Source organism: Ochotona curzoniae, unplaced genomic scaffold (assembly GCF_017591425.1).
Source record: "Ochotona curzoniae isolate NIBS_2020 unplaced genomic scaffold, NIBS_Ocur_1.0 scaffold_1852, whole genome shotgun sequence".
Classification (NCBI taxonomy): domain Eukaryota; kingdom Metazoa; phylum Chordata; class Mammalia; order Lagomorpha; family Ochotonidae; genus Ochotona; species Ochotona curzoniae.
In genome coordinates this window covers 15,194,104-15,218,639 of record NW_024467087.1, presented here as the reverse complement: position 1 = coordinate 15,218,639, position 24,536 = coordinate 15,194,104, and the positions used below count along the sequence as shown (strand labels likewise).

The window sequence follows — 24,536 nt, the reverse complement described above, 5'->3', positions numbered from 1 at the left end:
ATACGTCAAATGCAGCCCCCACCCCCAGGTAATACATAAATTAAATCAAGGGAGCTTTCATTAGTGAAGAAGGTCTTCAATTTTAGGACAGTAACTAATGTTATTTAAATGGTTTCTAAAATCAGAGGAACTACATTTTCATAGCAGATGAAAATTAAGCAAATACCTAAGTACAAAATAAAATGCACACACCTGGCATATATATGGCATCTCACCAGGTTTGTGAGTGTCCTTCATATGCAGTAAAAGAATACGTTCTGATGCAAATGATAATTCACAGATTCTGCAAATAGCTGAAATTAAAAAAAAACAATTATATCAGTCTAATGATATATACATATATATTTATACACATATATTTGTGTGTGTATGTATAAACATATATAAAATATAAATAATAGTAATCTGTACATCCATAACAATAAGTAGTAACAGTAGTAGGAATAGTAACGACGGTAGCTATAACAATTCTCTAACTGGTAACTATAGTGTTATGTGGATATTAACTTATCTAATTTTCATAACTTCACTGAGGGAGATATGGTTATTTTTATCCCTGTTTCTCCAGATGAAGATCCAGAAGCACAGAACGGTTAAGTAACCTACACGTAACTTGTAGCCGTATTAAAAGGAAGAGCTGGTATATGAATCCAAGTTGTCTAGCAATTAGACCTTGAACTTTAACCGCCACTGTAGCTACATTTTTCATAATAAAATGTAAATCAAGGACAGCGATTTCAAATTTGAAAACCACAGAATCTAGGTGTTTTAGTCACCTATACACAATGCTTGGGTGCTGCCAGGGAAGTTCCACTAATGAATTATTTACGAGGGGTTTCAACTATAGTAGCAAAATTTATTTAAGTTTATAAAATGTGCTTTTCAATTGTGTCATCACATTACAAATCTTATTCTGATTTGAAAAAAACAAGATTTTTTTTTCACAGTGCAGATTATAAAAATCAATGCTTAGAACTTCAGTGAAATTGTCTCTTACTAGAAACTTCCTGAAGGGTATGTGTACTCTCAATGTGGCACTGCAGCTGGAAAGATGTGGGATACTGCCGGAAGCAGTACTGGCAGATGATAGGGTTTTCACAATTGCTCTGCTTTTCGGTTGCCACGTGATATCTCAGGTGGTTCATGAATCTATAAATAATAGTCAACAGGTGCAAAAATTCAGATTTATAACCAATAAAAAACTTTACAAGTAAGTATTTGAACCTAAGTTTGAAAGATGCAGTAGCAGGATTCAAAATTGTACCTCTAGGGCCTTAAGCACTCTAAAAAGATATGTACTCCCCCCCCCCTTCTGCAGACACAGGAGGGAAGACAGAAACTGCTCTCACCCACCTCCTCCACATTCCACTCTAATCAGAGGCTCATATGAGTCTGCAACCCCCTCACTTTTGTAATAAACATTAAAATTGAAAAAAAACCAGATATGCACCCTAAGTAATTTACTTTCATTAACTGGCTCAATAAGCATTATTCCTTTTATCTTTATTTTTTTAAAAATAATTTATTAATGAGGTCAATATGAAGTATCAATGATTTGCTACAATTCCTCATCATTATTTAAGATAAAACATTTCTTTTTGGTAAAGATCAGTCCTAGCCTACTTTTCTACACATAATATGTTAAAAGGAAGGAAGCCTTCCTTTTACTACTTCCTTTTACTACTAAAAAGCTTTAGAATCATGAGAGAAATCTTTCGAAGTCCTCCAAGATGTACATTTTTTCAGTCCTACATTTTGCTATTTCAACTTCGTTAAAAGGCTTAAGAGAAGCTACTATGACCTTCAGTGGTTAAAAAAAAATATACAAGTATAAACAGGCATGCTTATTTTGAAGAACGTATTGAAGTTCCAGGTTGAGTTTTTTTCCCCTCCCTCCCTCTCTTCTATCTTTACTTCTGTTTCTTTTCAGGAGTGATCAGAGTTAAGATTTACTGAACACACAGCGAAGGAGCAGTGGGCTGGCAGGATAGCCTGAGGCTGACTGATCCCTCTTCGATGAATTTTAAAGTAAAGTGATTCAATCAAAATTTTAAGACTGGGTCAACTATTCACAATTACTTACTATGAGTCCTTAAAGAAAATAATCTTGAAGTGATAGTTGTGAAGGTTTTTTATAATTCTTTCTTTTTCAGATTTCCAAGACACTGCTTCTCTGTAAAGCTAGGTATGGTACACTTTGAAAAAAATCTTTACTCCCTTAGTTTTGGTAAATGCCTGCAATTTGCTTTGAAAGGTACCTTAGGAAAGAGTGTATCCCAGCAGTTAAGATGAATGTGCTATATTTCAGAGTGCCTGTATTTGTTTAATTCTCATGTCTGGCTCCTGAATACAGCTGACTTCCAATACAGTAGCCGTGTGTCAGTGACAGTGACAGCTGAAGTAATAGGTTTCTGCCACTCATGTGGGAGACCTGCATTGCATTCCTGGCTCCGAGCTCTGGCCCACGCTCCTCCCTGGCCATCAGGGGCATTTGAGGAGTGAAGCAGTAAATGGGAGCTCTTGAGGTTTTGCTCTTTCTTATTCTACCTCTAAGATAACAAATAAAAATTTAAAATGGAGAAAGGCATCCAAAAAAATCAGATGATTCTATGGATAAATAGATATATGTGATAAAGTAAGCACAGGTTAAGCTGAAAACCAAACTTGAAATGCTCCAAAATTCAAAACTTTCTGAGGGTTGAAATGACAGCATGAGTGGAAAATTCCACACCTGACCCTATAGTATGGATCATAGCCAAAACACAGGCATGTTAAAAATAGCGGGTGAAATTATCTTTAGGTTAGGTGAATAAGACATACATAAAATGTAAATGTATTTCGTGTTTTAACTTGGGTTCTGTGCAATATTCACTCCCTCAAATCTGAAACACCTTTGACTGCAAGCGTTTCAGATAAGAAACACTTTATATAGCAAAATCTTAATGGAAGAGATGTGATGGTAAATAGATGTTCTCTGTAAGCTTTTTTTCAATTTTTCAATTGAGGATATTTCATAATGTCTACAGATATACAATAAAAAGTTTACTTAGGTGCAAAAATTTTCAAGTACATGCACACAAAGGGTCTTCAAAACTTGGTGGAAATACATAGAATGAAAAAAATTATGGGGGTTGGTGTGGTGGCTCAAGAGGCTAATCCCCTGCCTATAGCACCAGCATCCCACTGTGGGCGCATTTCTAGTCTTTGCTGCTCCACTTATAATCCAGCTCCCTGCTAATGGTCTGGGAAAGCAGTGGAGGATGACTTAAACTCTTTGGCCCTTGCACCCACATGGAGGACCCGGGGCAACTGCAGCTCCTGGCTCCAGATCAGCTTAGCTCCAGCCATTAGGGCCACTGGGCGAGAGCTTAGCTCCAGCCATTGTGGTTATTTGGGGAGTGATCCAGAGGATGGAACATCTTTCTCTCTCTCTCTCCTTCTCTCTGGAAACTTGCCTTTCAAATAAAAAAAAATAGAAAAAGAAAAAATTATTCATGAACTACAATTATTTTTTACTTCTCTTTCCTATTTTAACTTTCTTAAAAAATTAAAGATTAGTTTATTTCAAAGGCAGATTTACAGAGAAGAGAGACAGAAATGTCTTCCATTCCCAGATGGTTGCATGGCTGGAACTACTTGAAAATTTTTATAATAAAATGTTGGAGAAACAACCTCACCAGATTTTGAGCAACAACAAGCTGTATATCTTGTAGTTTGCTATATTTCATTTAAGATGATAGATACGGGCCCAGCGTGGTGGCCTGGTGGCTGGAGTCCTTGCCTTGCAACCGCTGGGATCCCATATGGGCTATGATTCTAATTCCGGCAGCCCCACTTTCTGTCCAGCTTCCTGCTTGAGGCCTGGGAGGGCGGTTGAGGACAGCGCAAAAAGCCTTGGGTCTTTGCACCCGCATGGAAGACCCAAAGGAGGCTCTTGGCTCCTGGCTTTGGATTGGCTCAGCTCCGGCCATTGAGGCCACTTGGGGAGTGCACCAGTGGACAGAGGATCTTCCTCTCTGTCTCTCCTCCTCTCTGTATATGTGACTTTCCAATAAAAATTAAAATAAGTCTTTAAAAAAAAGATGATAGATACATGTTATGCCATGTAACTCAAAAGACAATAAAATGCAAACTCATGAAACTATAAATTCTTTAGAATTCTACTAGGAATTACATCTATGTTTCAAAATGTGTTAAGGTATAAAATTAAATGAGTCAGGATACATCAAACTTCTCTAAAGCAGATAACCAAAATAGAACAGTTTCTCTGCAAGGTGAATGTGCTAAAAATAACTATGAATTGAAAAAATTTGAGCATTAAATGAGACTAGTAGGGAGGTGGTCAAAAGGAATAAAATGGTTCGTTCTTGTGATACGAAAAGAAGCAAGACTCTTGGGGCTATACTGGGATATAGCAGGTTAAACTGCTTGTGATACTGGCACCCTGTAGTGGAGCCCAAGTTCTAGTCCCAGGTGTTGTTTGCAACACAGCTTCCTGGTAATGCACCTGGGAAAGCAGCAGAAGATGGCTTAAGCAGCTGGACCCTTACAATTCACAGGTGAGACCCAGAGGGAGTTCCAGGCTCCTAGGTTGATCCTGACTCTGCTCTGGCTACTGCAACCATTTGAGAAGGAGACCGGCAGATGCAACAGATCTTTTTCTCCATTGTGTCACTTTATCAAATAAATGAATCAATGAATAAATAAATCTTTTATACAAAATAATAAGCAGCTAGATTATAAAAAATTGTAAAAAAAAAAAAAAGAAACACAAACAAACAAAACCTCTTCATTCAATGATACAGACTGAAAGCTTTTCGGGGACTAGCAGTGTGGCATGGTAGCTAAGGCTTCCTGTGACACCGGCATTCAACATAGTTTGAATCCTGGCTGCTCTACTTCAGATCTAGATCCCTGCTAACGGCCTGGATAAAGCAGTGGAAGATGGCTTAAGTCCCTGACCCCTGCACCCATGAAGGTGACAGGGAAGAAGCTCCTGACTCCTCAGCTTCGGCCTAGCCCAGAGCTGGCTGCTGCAGCCATGTGGGAAGTGAACCAGAGGATGGAAAATCTAGTCTCTCTTTCTCTGTTTGTAACTCTGACTCTCAAAATAAACAAACCTTTAAAATAAAAACAAGCCCTTTTCAAGAGGATAACCTGCCTTTGCTCCTAGACTCATCTACTTAGGGATGGAATGTCACAAAGATACAACATTCAGATCAATAGTATCTTATTTTTAAGCAATGGGAAGTACTTACATACCTAATATTGTTTTTGAAAACTTTCAAGCAGCTGGGGCATTGAAAAGTTGTGTAACACTTTGCTTCTTCCGCATTATTTCCTTCATATTGTCCATAATAAAAGTCGCTCACTAACATGACTAATTTCTTTTTGTCTGAATCAACCTTAGTGGTGCTTTTTGCATGTGAAAGTCCGGGTTCATTGGTTTTCATAAAATTATTTGCCATATCTGGACAACAACGCTGAAAGATAAAAATGTAAGCCACATTTATATATCTTTTAAAAATTAGACACTAATAAATGATTGTTTACAAGTAGCACCAGATTACATCAAACTGCATTTGATCTGTACCTGGAAAGACATTCACCAAAATGCTTCCTTCTTCACACATTTTATAAAGTTTCCAACAATAAATATCTATTATTTTCACACAGAAAAAACCACTAGTAAACTGGAAACCTTAGGATCAGAGATGTTCACACATATAGACAATTTTTCCTTGTAATTTTTCTTTTTAGATGCAAATATTTGATAACAATTTGTTTCTTATCCAAAAATATATAATTCATATTTGTGCCAAGATGAACTTAAAAAGGAAGGGGTAGTTTTATATGCCTTTTATGTATAAGCTTCATTATCAAACAGTAGTAGTATTTTACTAAAAACCTGACTAAAGCTAGACATGGAACACAGCTAACCTTCCATTCATTAAACACAAGAAAATGTGAGGCATAGACAAAGTATCAGTTACAACTTGAAAAGCTCAACACATCCGAGCTAAAATGCCTTCATATCTTACAGGTGATCTACCTTAAGAATAAAACCAACACCTCATATAAACCAACTATAAAGTGAAACACTTACAGGAATCTTTTTGCCTCAGTAAGATAAAACTTATTTTACACACTTTCAGTTGTAAAATTTCTCCAGAATTCTTATAAGGGTGCAGAAGCCATCCTTCCCTGCATTCCCAGGTCATAAACAGGCAGCTGGATTAGATCTCCAGACTCATCAAATATAAACGTGTATAGATTTTTGTATGTTAAGCACACCTCAGTAAAGTGTATTTTAGACAAATAGACTAGACTATATAATAAAACAAACTGGGCTAGAAAACATACACACAAAAGCTTTCATAAAAACCCAAAGCAGGGAGCCTGGTGTGGTGGCGTAGCAGCCAGTCTACACTTCCTATCCAGTTCTCTGCTTATGGCCTGGGAGAGCAGTGAAGGATGGCCCAAGGCCTTTAGTCCCTGAACTCACATGGGAGACCAGGAAGAAGCTCCTGGATCCCAGTTTAATATCAGCACAGCTCTGGTTATTTCAACCATACTGAAATTCCTGGACCCGCAGATATCCACATAGGAGATCCAAATGAAGCTCCTGGCTTTGGCTTGGGCTAACCCCAGCCATTGCAGCTCTCTGGGGATTAAAGTAGTGAATGGAAGCTCATTCTGTCCCTCTCTCTGTAATTCTTTCAAATAAATTTAAAAAAAAACTGCTTAAAAGCAATCATAATGTGAAAAACTTTAAAGCATGGCTTAAAAAAAAGGAAGAAAAAAGACAACTGCAACTGGGGCCGGTGTGGTGGCATAGTCAGGTAATCCTCCTCCTGCAACACGAACATTCCACCTAAGTTCCAGTTTGAGTTCTGGCTGTTCCACTTCCAATCCAGCTCCCTGGGAAGGCAGAAGAGAATGCTCCAAGTCTTTAGGCTCTTGCACCCACACAGAAGACCAAGAAAGAAGCCCCTGGCTTCAGATCAGCTCAGCTCTGGCCACTGTGGCCATTTAAGAGTGAAGCAGTGGATGGAAGACCTCTCTGTCTCTCCTCCTCTGCTAAGTCTGCCTTTTAAATGAAAAACAAACTTTTACAAAAATTGACAGAAACGAGAGCAATTACATCTATTAGACCAATTAAATCTCTTAATCAGTGAATATAAATGGGTTTAACTCCTAACAGAAAATAACATCACAAAATAAAGAAGAACACTACCAAGGATAAGAAATATAGCAAAACCAAAGTGATGCGGAAGAGTTCGAGATACTCGTAAAATAATAATAAGACACATGGAAAATAAGAAATCAAGCGTTGTGAGCCTAGGATAAGACAAAACAGAATTCAGGCTTAAACGCACTAAACAATCAGACAAAAAGATGTTGTATAAAAATCCATACTCACAATAAAGTTATAAGATATTCATCTTTGCTCCAAAGAGCAACACCACAAAATGGAGTTGGAGGGTATCAATGAAAACAGAGTTAATATTCACCATTCTCAAATATAATCAGGGAGATGAAAGAAGTAACAGATTCAACACAGCTTTGTCCCAGAATATAGAGTGCTCAATTTGGAATTTTGAAAATTATTTCTCTCCAAAATGTTTTGTGAAATGCGGAATTTTAATTAAAAAACTGCTAATCCTTGAAACAGTGATAAATACCTTTTTCTAAGTAATTGCTTTGGACTCTCTTCATCACTGTTTTAATCCACAGTGCTTTGCAGATTTTTAAAAATATTTATTATTTGTATTGGAAAGTCAGATTTACAGAGAGAAGGAGAGACAGAGAGGAAGAACTCCCCGCTGCCCGCACCCCCGGCACCGCTACTTCACTCCTCAAGGGGCTGCAATGACCAGAGCTGAGAAGATCAGAAGCCAGGAGCCAGGAGCTCCTGTGGGTCTCCCATGCGGGTGTAGGGTCCCAAGGGTTTGGGCTGTTCTCTAGTGCTTTCCTAGGACGCAAGCAGGGAGTGGAGTGGCCTGGACATGAATTGGTGCCCATATGGGATCCTGAAGGATACAAGGTGAGGACTTTAGCCACTAGGCTACAGCGTAGGCCCCATATGGCCCAAAGCCTTGGGACCCTGCACCTGTGTGGAAAACCCAGAAGAAACTCTTGGCTCTTGGCTTCAGATCAGCTCAGCTCTGGTGTTGCAGTCACTTGGGGAGTGAATCAGCGGATGGAAGATCTTCCTCTCTGTCTCTCCTCTATATATTTGAGTTTGCAATAAAAACAAACAAACAAACAAACAAACAAATAAACAAATCTTAAAAGTCCTTTCCTCCTTATCATTAATACTTGACATTCAAGGATAGCAAAGCATTTCTACACTGATATACCAGAATACTGTAGTATCTACCAAAATATTTTAAGTGGAACATTATCTAAATCCCATATGTCAATAGTACTTTGAAATTTACCTAAAATCCAGTTCCAAGTTTCTGACACCAAAAAAAAGGTAGTTAAAAGTTAAGTATATTCTAGGCTGAAATAAAATCATCACTTCCATTATTTTTTTTAAAGATTTATTTATTTATTGGAAAGTCAGATATACAGAGAGGAGGAGAGACAGAGAAGATCTTCCATCCGATGATTCACTCCCCAAGTGAGCTCAACGGCTGGTGCTGCGCTGATCAGAAGCCGGGAACCAGGAACTTCTTCCGGGTCTCCCACACGGGTGCAGGGTCCCAAGGCTTTGAGCCGTCCTTGACTGCTTTCCCAGGCCACAAGCAGGGAGCTGGATGGGAAGTGGAGCTGCTGGGATTAGAACCGGCGCCCACATGGGATCCCGGGGCGTTCAAGGCGAGGACTTTAGCTGCTAGGCCATGGTGCCGGGCCCCATCACCTCCATTATTAGTTTACTTTTGAGTTGAAAATTAAAATGCAAAACTAAGATTTTTTTGAACAATGAACATGCATAGGTCACCACAATATAAGAAAATATAATACAATATAAGACAAATATAAGGAATTTTTAGGTTATATCAAATATCAAGCATCTAATAAAAAAGTTTGCTTTACAAGAAGTTTAAACAATGACATGGTTAAATCAATACAATACTTTGATTAATATATCACTTTCATTTAAAGTGTCATATACATACACTGTAATGTACATTAACCTATTTTTTAAAATGTCATGATTCAGAAGAACTGCAAAAATGCTGCATAATGATAACCATGCTTAATTCTTGCTTAAGTTTTATGATATTATCAACATGAGATTTGGCTTAATATTTAAATAAACCAGTATTTACTTATCTACTAATCATTACTCTTTTCAGGGATTTGTGAACACTTTAAAAATTGAACTTAAACATAATTTTACCTTCATGTGGCATTTCAAAGCAATGCAAAGCTTGAACTCAGTACTGCATCTTGGACAAGCTTTTCGGACAGATGATGAGGCATCTGTACCTAAAATAAATGAAGGCTTCCATGACTAAAATTCATCCTGCATAACCTTGTATAACTATAACATGTTTCAAAATTCATCAAATTGCTAATATTTAAGTATAAGCAATACAATATCTGTTTTACACGAAAGACTTCATACTTTCTGCTATTTCTACACAGTGGAGGGATGTCTCTGAAGAATAGTCCATTAAAGACAACAAAACAGACAGATTTATCTCAGAAACACTTGCACTGGTCTTTGGCTGTCTGGGATTAACACCATACTTTTTAGAAGTAGAAGGAAGTGCTAATTCAGGTGAACTTTGGTTGGAACTCACAAAAATTTAAATAGTGTGAAAGATATTTACAAATGCTTTAATAGAGAATATAAAATATATTATTTGAGAGGTGGAGTTACAGAGAGACATAAAGAGATCGTCTATCCACTGGTCCACTCCCCAATGGCTCCAATGGCTGCAGTGGCTGGAGCTGAGCCAATCTGAAGCCAGGAGCTTCTTCCTGGTGTAATATCTGGGTTCTGGACCCAAGGACTGAGCTGCTTTCCCAGGCCATAAGATGAGGCTGGATTGGAAGTACAGCAGGCAGATGTCAACACTATCAGGCAAAAGCTTAGCCTACTATGCCATGATGCTAGACCCAATTATTTTCCTTGTTTTAATGTGAGTAAATGTTATGCAATAATTTGTCAGTAAACAATTTAGATACTCAAAAAATTATATCTCTCCATGTACTGAAATACATCTAATGAAATACAGAAATGTTAAATGCTTTGATTATAGGAAAATTTTCAAGAAGATAAAAGTCTTCACTTGACATATTAATTTATTTTAGGTTAAGGAAGAACTTTTTATGCTAGAGAAAGAATCAATTGTTAGCTCTTCCTTGGAATTTCCACTGTTTCTCCAATGGATACTTGTTGAGCAAAATACTAGTATATTTATGTCATTTATTTGGGCAGATATTAAAATATTAAGAAATCAACTATAGTCATGCATGTCTCAACACTTTTTTAAAAAATGTGTGATATGTGGGCCTGGCATGATGACTCAGTGGCTAAATACTTGCCTTGCATCCTCCAGGATCCCATATGGGCACCAGTTTGTGCCCAGGTCACCTCACTTCCTATTCAGCTCCCGGCTTGTGGCCTGGGAAAGCAGTAGAGGACGGCCCAAAGCCTTGGGACCCTGCACCATGTGGGAGACCCTGAAGAAGCTCTTGACTCCTGGCTTCTGATCAGCTCAGCTCTGGCCATTGCTGTCACTTGGGGAGTTGGCCAGTGCATAAATCTTTCTCTCTCTCCCTTCTGCCTTTTCGATAAAAATAAATAATTTCTTAAAAATGTGTGATAAGAACACGATTTAAACATTATTTACTTGAAAGGCAGTTACAGAGAAAGAGAGAGAAGGGAGAAGATGACGGGCAAGAAGAGGGAGGGGAGAGAAAAACAGAGGGGTGGGGAGAGAAGGAGAGAGACAGAGATTGTGACACCACTCACTCAATGGTCTCAAGTCCCAGGTTAGGTTAGGCTGCAGCCAGGAGCCTAGAGACCCACCAGCTCTCCCACCTGGATGCATGGGCCCAAGTATCTGCATCATCCCCTACTGCCTCCTTAGGTGCATTAGCAAAGAGCTGCATCAGAAGTGGAGGCACCAGAGCTTCAGCTGCTCCAACACCATTAATATTTTTTTTTCAAGAGTATCTAAGGCATCAGGAAACTTACTTGATTCAAGTTAAGATCTGTCCACTCCATGACTGGTTCCAAATGAGAACAAGTTTAAAGAGCATGTGTTAGCCAACTTAACAGAACGTATTCTATTACTAATGTGATTTTATGTAAAACAACTAAGGAAAGGCATTCAGGAATGATTAGCTCTATTTCATCTCACAACATATGAAAAACTTAACATGAAGGTAAGGAATTCAAAACAGAAATTCGATTCCACATGTATATTCACTAAGCCTCTTTATAATAGCTCTTTAAAAATGCTAAAGCAAACCTTGCATAACAGCTTTTGATGCAACTGCTGACTTTGGCACTATTTTCTGGTTACACTGTAGGCGTGCAAGCTCATCCAAATCAATGTGTTGTAAACCCCCTAGAAAATTCTGTAAAAAAAAAAATCACAATTATTTTGTTTTATAAATTTCATTATAAAGGTAAATTTAACTGTATTCAATACTTTAATGATTCAATTACCAGTAAGTCATTGACACAAGATTAATTGCTATGCTTTGCCAAAATTAGCACCTACTAGATGAGGGGTATGTAGGAACTCTGCATTATTTTTGTGATTTTTTCTAGAAAACTGACATTGTTGACATAAAAAAGTTAAAAAGCAATGGTAAAGCTGCGGAGGATGGCCCAAAGCCTTGGGACCCTGCACCTGCAGAAACTCCTGCCTTCAGATCAGATCAGTTCTGGCCGTAGTGGCCACTTGGGGAGTGAGTCAGCAGACTGAAGAGCTTTCCTCTCTGTCTCTCTTCCTCTCTGTATACCTGGCTTTCCAATAAAGAGAAAAAGCAAGCTGCTGGATTGCTTTTATAAAATGAATGGAAACGGAAAACAGGGGCAAGCCCATTGTGATGTAGTGTACTATGCTGCCTTCTGCAAGTCATCAGTCCATTTTGGAGTGTTGATTTGATTCCTGGCTTCTTTGCTTCTGCTGCAGGTCCCTGCTAATGTGTCTGGGAAAGCAGTGGAGGACAATCCAATTCCTTGGGCCCCTGCACCCATATGAGAGACCCAGCTACAGCTCCAGGTTCCTGGGCTTGGTCTAGAGCAACCCTGAAAGACACCTCTGTCTCTCTAAAACTCTCTCAATTAAAAAAAGACTTAAATTTTTTTTAAATGGAAAATATCCACTTGTAATTTTTTTTTAAAAAAAAGCTCTTTAATTTGAAGTTCAAATAAAATTAAAATTTTAAAACATTTCTGAGATGACAACTCTGGTCAAGTAACATCACTTCAGAGAGCAGACACTTCATTCAACAAATAACTTGCTAAAATAGTTTTCTAAGTCAGAATTTCTTACGTCTTCAAAGTAGTTAAAAAAGATACTAAATATAATGATAAGGTAAAAGAGTAGGTAAGTCGGATTCAGAGAACCTGTCATTCACTCAACTGCATTAACCTTGGGCAAATCTCCTCTGAGTTTCAAGTTGTTTACATTTCAAATGGAAATAATAGCAATAAATAATTGTGTGTTTAGAATGTACTTGCCTCTTTATGGGTACATGCATTATATCAAGTAATTGACACAATAGAAACCATAAAATATCTCACATTACTTGTGCCCTTAAGCTACATCACACTGGCTTCAGAAAAGCTAATAATCTCCTTTCTTGCCTGCATAAGTTTTGAGCTAAAGAGAATATTTTTCAACTAAGATTTTTTAAAAAAAATTTAAAGACAGATTTTTAGACAGAAGAGAGACAGAAAGATCTTCGGGGCCTGACACAGTAGCCTAGTGGCTAAAGTCCTTGCCTTGAATTGAATGCGCTGGGATCCCATGTGGACACCAGCTTGTATTCTGGCTGCTCCATTTCCCATCCAGCTCCCTGCTTGTGGCCTGGGAAAGCAGTCGAGGATGGCTCAAGGCCTTGGGACCCTGCACCCACGTGGGAAACCTGGAAGAAGCTCCTGCCTTCAAATCAGCTCAGCTGTGGACACTGCAGCCACTTGGTGCTTGAACTAGCAGATGGAAGATCTTTCTCTTTGTCTCTCCTTCCCTCTGTAAATCTGATTTTCCAATAAAAATAAATAAATCTTTTAAAAAGAAAGATCTTTCATTTGTTGGTTCTCTCCCAAAATGGCCACAATAGCAACAGGTGAGCCAATCAGAAGACAGGAGCCTCTTCCACATCTCCCAAGTGGGTACAGGGCTCATGCACTGCTTTCCCAAGCCATCAGCGGAGAGCTGGACTGGAGGTGGAGCAGCTGGGACGTGAAAACCAGTGCCCATATGGGATGCCAGCTCCAATGGGAGAAGAATTAGCCTGTCACATCACCATACTGGCCCCAAGAGAATAGTTTTTTGTTTTAATATTTATTTATTTTTATCAGAAAGAAAGATATACAGAGAGGGAGATACAGAAAGATCTTCTGTCCATTGATTCATTCCCCAAGTGGCTGCAATGGCGGAGCTGAGTCAATCCGAAGCCAGGAGCCACGAGCTTCTTCAGGGTGTCCCATATGGGTGCAGGATCCCAAGGCTTTGGGCCATCCTTGACCGCTTTCTCGGGCCACAAGCAGTAGAGCAGTAGGGATTGGAATCGGGGCCCATATGTGATCCTGGCACATGCATGGTGAGGACTTCAGCCATTAGGCTATCGCGCCAGGCCCTCCAGATTAGTTTTTAAAAATTAGAGAAAATCCCTTACTTGGGTTTCTCATATTTTATCCAAGAATATATCTGCCATTCTCCACCCTTGCTGAATCTTACAATAAATAACTTGCAGAGTACAATGAAAACAACAAATACCTGTTGTAACAATAGCTTTAACCCCACAAGAATTTCAGGGAACATCATGCCACTGTGGACTGACTAATCACTGCTCTTAGGCAATGCTCCCATTTTTAAGAATATATTTAAATTTATGGATGGATATGTATACGAGCATATTTTTAAAACTCTAGATTAAACTGGATTGAAATCCCAGATCCATCATTTACAGTGTGGATAAAAGTGAATTATTTATCCTCTCTGAACTTCAGCAATTCTCAACTGTAAAATGGGAAAAGTAGTAGTGCTCACCTCATTGGGATTTCTTTTTAATTTCTGCTAAGTTTTTAAACTATGAAGCAATGTTTTCAAAATAAGCAGTGAGTGCCTGTGGGTGCGGTGGACTGATTCAGCCTGTCTCCAGCCCTGGCTCTCATGGGCACTGGCAGGTACAGTGGCACAGCTGAGTAGACCTCTTGATTTCCCACTGTTGATGCCCCACTCTCAAGAACACCAGTGGGTATGCCAGTGGCTGAGCCCCAGATTCAGCTATTTCACTCACTGGTAGGTAGCTTGGATTGTTCAGGGTGACCCCCCACCCACCCTGTATTTGCATGTCCCAGTGGGCGATGGAACCTGTCCTGGGCTGCCCTATCCCGATCTCACATACACCAGAGGGTATAACAGCCTGGCCTCAGTAGATCATCTTAGCACGACCTCCTGGCTGGTCCTTAGGCCTAGCTCTCCTATGTGTTGGCAGGTGAAGCAGTCCAGCCCTGGGAGACCTTTTGGGCCCTCCTATCCGTTCTATCACCTGTCCAGCTCTGTTGCTTACATGTGGGTACAGTAGCCTGTTCCATGGAAGTCCTCAGTAATCACTTTCTACACCCTAAATAATCCTCAGTTTCCCCCTCCCTCTGGCCTGTCCCTATTTTGGTGACCAGTCATGCAGGCTTTCCACCTCTGTTGATCTCCACAACCCCTTGTGGCCCTAATCAACAGTGTGTGCAGCCATGGTGGGCTGATTTTTACTCATGTTTAGAGAACACAATTTTCAGTAACTTATATCTGGTTTATCTGTGGCAGTACCTATAGTTACTGCTTTGCGTATTGCTGGCTGAGTTATACTATAAAGATATTGACATTTTTCTGATGGAGATTATGCTTCTGTTGGAATGACAACTATCATAGTTCACGATTTTAACTTGGTATTCTATCCAATGTGTCCTTGATCTAATTGTAGAATTCTATGAACACTTACTTTAGTCGTCATGCTATCTGCAGATCTTGCATCAGGAGTAAGGTAGAGTACAGTGGACATAGAACATATTGTTGGGTCTCCTTCTGGTGGACTTGAAGAAATGTTTAGATCAGAACTACCTGTATTTTAAAATTATACAATAGATTGGATATATTATTGTATAAAAAATTATCATAGTATTACACTTTAAATTAAACCAGTATATCAATACTATAATACCTCAAGTGACTCTTTTTGAAAAGATTTTATTTTCATTTAAAGGCACAGTTACAGAAGAGGAGAGAGAGAAAGAAATAGAGAAATCTTCCAGTCACTTGTTCTCTCCCCAAATGGCCGCAATGGTAGGAGCTGAGCCAATCCTAGGCCAGGATCCAGGAGCTTCTTCCAAGTCTTCCAGATGGGGAGTGTGCCTCCTTCTTTATTCCCTTTGAGGATGAGCTGGAGAACATTACCCATGTTCAAGGCATCTACAACAGAGCCCAGCACGATGGCTCAATGGCTAAATACTTGCCTTGCATATGCCAGTATCCCATATGGCACTGGTTTGTGTCTCAGTTGCTCCACTTCCCATCTGGCTCCCTGCTTGTGTACTGGGAAAGCAGTGGGTGGTGGCCCAAAGCCTTGGAACCCTGCACCCATGCCAGAGACCCAGAAGAAGCTCCTGTCTCCTGACTTCGGATCAGCTCAGCAGCCACTTGGGAAATGAATCAGTGGATGGAAAATTTTTCTCTGTAGATCTTCCTTTCTAATAAAAAATCTTTTTAATATTTATTTATTTATTATTCCATGCTGCAGTTCCACAGGCTCTGGGATTTCCCCTTTCCTCTCCCCAAATCCCTACCTCCTTCCGAATTCTCCCATATCACTACAATAGTATAGTCTTTCATAATCAGTCGTAAGTCCGTCATTCTATTTAAGTGTATCCTGACATTGTAGACATGGACAATGGCAAGTCCAGCATCCTATTGTCAAGATACATTCAACAGTTTCATTGAGAGTCCATCTTTGATTTGTAAGTACAGATGCATACTGCATTGTATCTTTACATTTACATGTGACAGTCTCTACTACAGTTACTAAATAAACCTTTAAAAATATATCTATAAGAAGTATATATATTTTTTAAATTGTTATTCTAATAGCAGAAGTCAATTTGAGCCTGATAGTGACAGATACTTTAGATCAGTTTACGACTGCTCACACTTACACTCATGCGAACTCTAAGTTCCAGGTTATTGAGACCAAAATAAAATGTGGAAGAACACAGATTGTCTCAAAATTGCTTATCAAGAAAAAATACAAACTATGCAAAATAAAAATCAGAACCTCCATCTATTTTTTCTTACTAGAAAAGAACCAGATAATGAAAACAATTACACTGAGTCACACAAAAAATAGGGCTTTTTTTCTGATCATGGAAATATAATACACTACATGAGTAAGCACTGTAGAAGTCTTCTAGAAGAAAAACCTGCCCAAAGAATTCAATAATGCTTTCATTCAGGGGTTCAAAATAAATATTTATATACTCACGCCATTAAAAAGCCATTCCTGCCATTTGGCTTTTGTAGTCTACCAAACACACCTTTTATTCCCCTGTCAACCACTGTAAAGCTACAATATGTAAACTTTTAGCTCATACTTCATATGCTAAAATCATTTTACGGCTTACACATAAAACATTCAAAAGACAATTAAAATTTAAAATCTGAGTTAACAATTAAGAAAAGGAATTCTAACACAGTTGGCTTTATTCCACAGTGATATAAGCCACCACTTGTGACACAATATCCCATACTGGAGTGCAGATTTGAGTCCTAGCTGCACCACTTCAAATCCAGTTTCTGTTAAATATGCCTGCAAGAGAAGCAACTGAAAGCTCCAGTTCTTGGACTCCTGCTACCTATGTGGGAGTCCCAGACAATGTTCCAGGTTCCTGTCATTGCAGGACATCAAATGCTGCCATCTCATATAGGTGCTAATTCGACTTCCAGCTGCTCTCTCTCTCTCTCTTTTTTTTTTTTTATATTTATTTATTTTCCTTGGAAAGGTAGATTTAGAGAGAGAGAGAAGGAGAGACAGAGACAAAGATCTTCCATTTGCTGATTCCCTCCCTAAATAGCCGTTAACAACTGGAGCTGAGCCCGTCTGATGCCAGGAGCAAGGAGCTTCTTCTCTCATGTGGATGCAGGGTCCCAAGGCTTTGGGCAATCCTCTACTGCTTTTCTAGGCTACAAGCAGGGAGCTGGATGGGAAATGGAGCAGCCAGGACACAAACAGACAACCACATGAGATGCCGGTGCTTTGAATGGGACAATTAACCAGCTGAACCACTGCACTGAGCCCTACTCACATTCTTCAAGTACAGTGACTGAAGATCAGATCTTTTCTCCTTCATGAATATAAACAGTTGCTAGAAAGTGGGTATGGTTAGTACCTAAAGCATATGTTGGTATACAGATAATGTGTAATTATGGGGCACCTATAGATCTTTAAAAACTTTTATTTAAAAATTGATTACACAAATAAGGGGTTTGCAGACCACTGTGGATCTCCAATTCAGGTAGAGAGGATCGGAATGCGTACAGGAAGGTGGGTGAGACAAATGTTGCAGTCTTTTCTTCTGGGCCTTGCGAAGGACAGTGGTAGTGCATTGTTTCTTGCTGTCAAACTACATCTGTGCGCAGAGATGGAGATGGTCATATGATGTCCCCTGATGTGAAAAACAATGTTCTGAGGGCGTTCATTGTTCTAAGGAGTTGTCAGATTTGTTACATCAGAGGTGAGATATTCTTTCTAAGGTTAGCTAATCATTTATGCTTCAGTGTGTTCACAGACTGAGTTTGCTGCAAAGCTTGGCCAGGAGTATTGTTCAATCTGTCCTTCTTCCCTTCTTCTGATGAGGTACTTGAAGTCTTCTTTTGACTTAGATGAACTGGCTTTCTTGGTTTTTGTGTACAACTGGGTATGCTCTCTATTCCTGCATGGAAGTCAGCAACCATGGTGGCCCAGTCCTAGAACATGTGTTCCAGGTTTAGACCACATATCTTTGCGATTTTCCCTGCAGTTGGGGTTCATGCACAGAAATCCATTTGGAGATCCTCAGATTTTGCTATTGTGTGTGCCTGTTGTTGCAGAGTCAGTTTCAGCCCATCCCCTGTACCAGCCAATGCACTTACCAGTGGGGGCATCTGCCTGGTCCATCCCATCCTGAGCCCCAGCTTGCATGTGAACTGGCAGATGGTTCAGCCTTGCCCACATCGGCCTAGACCCAGACTGCCTCACGTACACCAGCAGGTACTGTGGCCTAGTAAGGGCAGCCCCAAAGATGCCCTTCCTGGCTCACCCACAGCTCTAGCGTTCACACATGCTGCAGCTTCTTAGCCCAACCTGACCGGGCCCCTGCTTCAGTTCTTGTGTGCACTGGCAGGTGCTGCTTCCTCGTCTTAGAGACCCCATCTAACAACCCTTATCATGCCCACTCCTGGGCCCAGTTCTTGCATGTGCTGCCATTGGCCTGTCCACAGTCCTGGTTTTTGCTAGTGGGTGCTGTGGTCCAGCCTGGCTAGCTTCCAGACTGATATTTGTGTGTACTAGTGGGTGTTGTGACTGGCTCAGGTTGGCCCACCTCCAGCCCTGGCTCTTGTGTCAGCAGGTACTGCTGCCTCAGCCAGGCCTGGCCTGACCCCACTTCCAGGTTTTGTTGGTGGGTGCAGTAGCCTAGCCCTGCCTGGCCTGCCCCAAGATCTGGCTCTTGCAGGTGCCAGAAGGTGCTACAATCTGACCCACCCTAGTCCTTACTGGCTCTTACGTGTGCCAGCAGGTGTTATGGCCCAATCCACATATGCCCTTGGGATTTCCCTTTCTGATCCACCCCATCTCAACTCCTCTAATTATCCATGAGTACAGTGGCCTGGTCTATGAAAACCTCTAAAAGTATTCTGTACATGTGAAACAAGCCCAAGCTCTCAGTAGCTCCTAGTCTGATCTGTCTGTCCCCAGACTCCCTTCCCTGGGCAATGTGCTTTCTCTCCTTCCCACAATGTGTGTGGAGACTGTCAGCAGCTAGGCTCGGAGCCGGATTTGCCTATGCATGTTGCAGTTATCAAGTGAGATGCCACTAAACATTTCTAATCTCAGAAGGTCCATAATACAATCTTTTCCTTAAGTTAAACTATTTTGCTTTTCTTAATCATATATCTTAATTTTTCACCTCCCTTAAAATATTTATTTTAAAATGTTTGCTGCATAGGTGGGGGATTGCAAACCCTTGCAGATCTTTGGTGGGCTGGGGATGAGGGAGAAAGTGGGTGAGGAAAAAGACCCTGTCTTCCCTCCTGACTGCAGGGCACGGTGGGGGAGATATTATGCTGCTCCTTCCTGCCAGATCACATCAGTGCCAAGGGACAGAGATGGTCCCCTGGTTTTGTTCCAGGGATCCTGATGGGGAGAAAAATATCTTGAGGGTGTCACTTTATTAGTCTCGATTGTTCTGAGAGGGTGTTAGCTTCACTGCACCAGGTGTGAGATACCATTTCTCTATGTTTCAGTATGTCCACAGCATTTAGATGTTTGGTGGAGAATTTAGCCTGTAGCGTTATTTAAGCTGCTCTTCACTCCATGTTTTCAGTGAAGCATTCAAGATCCTCTGTTGAATCAGAGAGGCTGGCTGTCCTGTCTTTTGTGTGCATCCCTATATGTTGTTTCTCTTTACACAGTCAGTAACGGAGGCAGCCCAGTCCCACAATATGTTCCCTGAGGTTGGGGATCCAGAGGAGAGGACTCATTGGGCTGACTCCTAAGAGTACCCTGCTAAGCTGGTTTCCAGATCCAGTTCTTGCATGTAACAGTGGGTGCTGCAGCCAAACCCAACAGAGCTCACCCCTTAATTCGGCCTCATGTGCACCAGTGGGTGCTGAGCCCTGGTCAGAGTAATTCCCCCAGAACTCCAACTTGGCCTGTACCCAGATCCGGTCCCTGCATGTGCCCGCATGTGCTTCAGTCAAGCCTGGACCAGCCAGATCCCAGCCCCAGTTCCAGCGTGAACTGGTAGGTGCTGTGGCTGGCCCAACGTGCCCCCCAGACCTGGCTCTCATGCCCACCAGCAGGTGCTGGTGCCTAGCATAGACCTCTAAGATTTCTTCTAAGCCTGCCCTGACTTGGCTCCGATGTTTGCCAATGGGTGCTGCAGCCTAGCCTGGCCAAACCTGTCCCCAGACTCGGATCTCATGTATACTGGCAGATGTTGTGGCCTGAATCCAATCTGCCCCTACCCTCAGCTCTTGTGCACACCAGCAGGTGTGCAGCCTGCTCCATCCTGCCCTAGAACTTGCTCTTATTTGTAGTAGCAGGTACTGTGGCCTAGCCAAGGAGGCCCTTGAGGCCCCCTTTAGGTCCATCCCCTCATGTCTGCTGGTGGGTACTGCAGCCTAGTTCAGTCCAGCCCACTTGAAACCTAGACCCCCATGTGTGTCATTGGGTGCTACGGCCTAACCTGGCCTGGTCTGTCCCAAATGCCAGCTCCTTCATTTGTCAGTGGATGCTGTAGTCTAGCCCAGTTCAGCCTGTTCCCATCCCTGATTCTCATATGTTCCAGCGGGTACTAAGGTCCAGCAAGTATGTCCTTAAAAATCCCATATCAGGCCTGCTCCCACAGCCCCATTTCTTCCATGTGCTGGTGGGTGCTGCAGCCCAGCTTGGCATTAGATTACCCCAGTCCCAAAACTTGCTGGTTGGTGCCGTAGCCTGGTTGGGGCAACACCTAAGAACTACCAGACCTGCCCTCAAACTGGCTCTCACAAGCACCAGTGGGTACTATGACCTAGCCTAGCCTGATCCACCCCCAGCTCCGGCTCATGTGTGCATGCAGGTGCTTTGGTTTGACACAGGGAGGCCCTCAAATTACCCCTTCTAGTCCACCCTGTCTCAACTCCCTAGGTGTTGGTGGTATGCTCCATGAAAACCCCCAGAAAGCATTTTATATATGTCAAACAAGCCCTCACTGGTCCCCATTCCAACCCATCCCCAGTTTCCCAGCTCCTAGCAATGCATGCCCTCCTCCCAAATGCTGTGACAGCAGCAATGGCAGTGGAATGGCCCCAGCTGCCATGCACTGATGGTGGCACAGTGAACTCTCACCTTTTCCCCCAGATATTTTTAAAAAATAGAAAAAAATAGAATAGGCAACTATACTGATACACTGGTATAGTTAACACAGAGTTGGCATTAACCAGGCCCAGAATGTTTTTGGCTGCAGTAACACTTGCCTAGGTACAAGGCGAGCTTCATCCTCTGCTCACCAACCATATCCCTACCTTGAATTCCACAAATTTTTACTGACCTTTGTCCACTAACCCAACTTCACTCCTAGCAGAAGAACAAGTACATCAAGCACATTTGGCAGCCCATAGGTTTTCCTCTTAGGAACAACCAACAACTATGTCATGAAACTTCACTGAAAAATAAATGCTTACTTGAAGAGGCTGGTTTTGAAGCAGGTATCTCTCCAACAAAGATCAAGTCATCCTCACTCGAAGAGTCTATAATTTGCCATGGTTCTAAATCTTCTTCTTCACATTCCATGAAGAGTTCTGCCATTTTTATATTATCTAATTTTTAAAAAGCAGAAAAGCAAACTTTAAAAAAGAAAATTACTGGGGCTGATGTAGTGGTGCAGCAAGCTAATCCTCCACCCTGTGGCGCCAGCATCCCATATGGGCATCGGGCGGCTGCTCCATCTCCAATCCAGCTCTCTTCGTATGGCCTGCAAAGATAAAATCCTTGGGCACCTGCACCTATTTGGGAGACCTGGGAAAAGCTCCTGGCTCCAAACTCAGGATCAGCTCAGCCCAGTTCTGGCTGTTGCAGCCATTTAGTGGAGTGAACCAGTGGACAGAAAGACTTTTCTCAGTAAAAATGGCCTTTCCAAAAAAAAAAAAAAATCTGCCTTTCCATTAAAATAATAGATGCTTTTATAAAAAGAAAAATACAGGCACTGGCATTGTGATTTAGTAGGTTAAGTTTCGCTGGCATCCCATACAGGTGCCAATTTGTGTTCTGGCTGCTCCATTTCTAATCCAGCTCCATGTTAATGTTCCAGGGAAAGTAATGGAAAATGGTACAAGTTTTGGGACCCTGCATCCATGTAAGAGACCTGGAAGCAGCTCCAGGCTTCTGGTTTTCTGTTGCAGCCATTTGGGCAGTAAACTAGCAGATCAAAGATCTTTTTCTCTGTCTCTCCTTCTATCTCTATAAATCCGCCTTTGAAATAAAAGTATTTAAAAAAAAACTTTTTCACAACATGATATTTTTAATATATTTTAATAATCTTAAAGACAATTATCAAACTGATATTCATAGTCACCGCATGGTAGCAAAAGTAAAAAACTAAGTAAGTTTAACTGGCCAGGGGTGGGCATTGTGGCGCAGTGACACTGGCATTCCAAATCCAACCGAGAGTTGCAATCCTACACAGAGACTTAGAAATTTGGCAAAGTTCAACAATGCCAAATTTAAACAAATAAGAGACTCACGTATACTAATAACTAAAACAAGCTTATATCCATGTTGATATCATGTAGACACCCATAGGTCTTTCTCCTCTCTTAAAAAATTAGTTATTTCTTGAAACACAGAATTATCAATTGAGAGGCAGGTCCTGTGTCCACTGGTTCACTTCTCAAATAGCCATAACAGCAAGGGCTGGGCCTATCTAAAACTAGGAGCCAGGAACTTCTTCCAAGGTCTCCCATGTGGTTGTAAGGACCCATGCATTTGGGCCATTCTCTGCCACTTTCCCAGGTGCATTTGCAGGGATTTGAATTGGTAGTGGACTCAAGTTGGCACCCAAAGCTGGCACTGCAAGCAACAGCTTATCCTGAAAGTGCTAGCCTTTATCTCATTCTTTTTAAATGAGGGTTACAACTGTCTATATTAAGATATTTTTGAGTGGCCAGTACGATGGCTGAACTGGATAATTCTCTGCCTACAAGTGCCAGCATCCCATATGGGTGCCAGTTCACACCCTAGCTGCTCCACCTTCAATCCAGCTCCCTGCTTATGGCATGGAAAAGCAACAGAGGATGGCTACAATCTTGGGCCCCAGTACCTGCATGGGAGACCCAGAAAAGTTTCCTGTTCCCAACTTTGGATCAGCTCAGCCCAGTTCTGGCCGCTGTAGCCTCTTGGGGAGTAAATCAGTGGATGGAAGATCTTTCTCTCTCTCCCCTCTGTAACTCTTTCAAATAAAAATAAATAAATCTTAAAAAAATAGTATTTATCTCTGAGGATGAGGAAGAAACATTTCAATTCTACTTTACTGACTTTTTTTTTTTTGGCATATGGTTCATTTCTTACTGTAAGTAGATAAAATCTAAATATACTGTAAGAAAGTGCGCCCACCTCTGTCTCTTACCAGGACAGAAGCAAGGCACACTGATTTCAGGTGCAAGAACACTACTTACGTTCTAGTTCAAAGGGGCTGTCGTCATCCATGAGACTGCAGTCACCTAAGTAGCAACCCATGACATCATTCAATTGTAATAGTCATGTTAAGTTACACCAAATACTGAAACATGAAATGTGACTCAGAAACATTTGGGTCTAATTTTAATTTTCAGTAAACTTACTCTGTGGCTGCAGACAGGGCAGCGTAGTTTTTCAACCTGTAAATCAAAGATATTATTAGAATGGATTTAAGACGAGCAGTTTAATATTCTGCCTTACCAAACCTTATTTTGTAAGTTTGACATATAATGCACATCTTGAAATTGGTTCATTTCTGAGTAAAAACAAATTTAGTAAATAGAAAGAATAGTACAAGCATTTCCTGCTTGGAAAAAAATCTGATGAATTATTAAACTAGAAATAAAATTTAAAAGACTTCTCTGTAAAAATGAGTAATTATCCTGCAAAATATGTTTTAGTAAATCTGAATCTTGAAATGTTAAATGATATTATTAACATTTCAGGAATAATAAAGTATTATTGTAAGGAAAAAAAGTGTAAGAATGTTTTAGTTTACACATATATTTTGGCTCCTTATCAACTACATGAAAGGTATTGAAGATTAACTGCATAAATTTCTTTGCAGATTAATTCATTAAAATAAAACTACTCAGTACCTTCTGCATTTAATATAATATGTTAAGTCTTAGGGGAACATAAATGTGTTTACGATTCTTTGAGCTTTAAAACAAGCCATCAAAATATTTGAATTGCTGTAATTAAAATAAGAATTTGTATTTTGAATTTTCACACACATAATATACATTGAACACCAAAAATGCACTTTTCTAACAAGCTTGTTCAGTCATTAAAACAAAACAAACAAACAAAAACCACAACAAACAAGGAGCTGTCATGATGGCATAGCATGCTAAACCTCTGCCTGC

General features: G+C 40.7%; 1 protein-coding gene across 1 annotated transcript in view; it reads right to left on the bottom strand.

Moving 5' to 3' along the window:
- The window catches only part of ZNF280C (zinc finger protein 280C), a 40,365-nt gene extending 16,556 nt beyond the window's left edge, over positions 1 to 23,809 (bottom strand). The window contains 11 exon segments of the mRNA XM_041000065.1: positions 193 to 293; positions 998 to 1,149; positions 5,263 to 5,483; positions 9,353 to 9,441; positions 11,439 to 11,547; positions 15,145 to 15,263; positions 15,524 to 15,590; positions 15,592 to 15,611; positions 21,618 to 21,752; positions 23,607 to 23,651; positions 23,772 to 23,809. Of these exon segments, the coding sequence (XP_040855999.1) occupies positions 193 to 293; positions 998 to 1,149; positions 5,263 to 5,483; positions 9,353 to 9,441; positions 11,439 to 11,547; positions 15,145 to 15,263; positions 15,524 to 15,590; positions 15,592 to 15,611; positions 21,618 to 21,752; positions 23,607 to 23,637 (1,044 nt within the window). The 5' untranslated portion in view covers positions 23,638 to 23,651; positions 23,772 to 23,809.
- Positions 23,810 to 24,536: the final 727 nt, after the last annotated feature.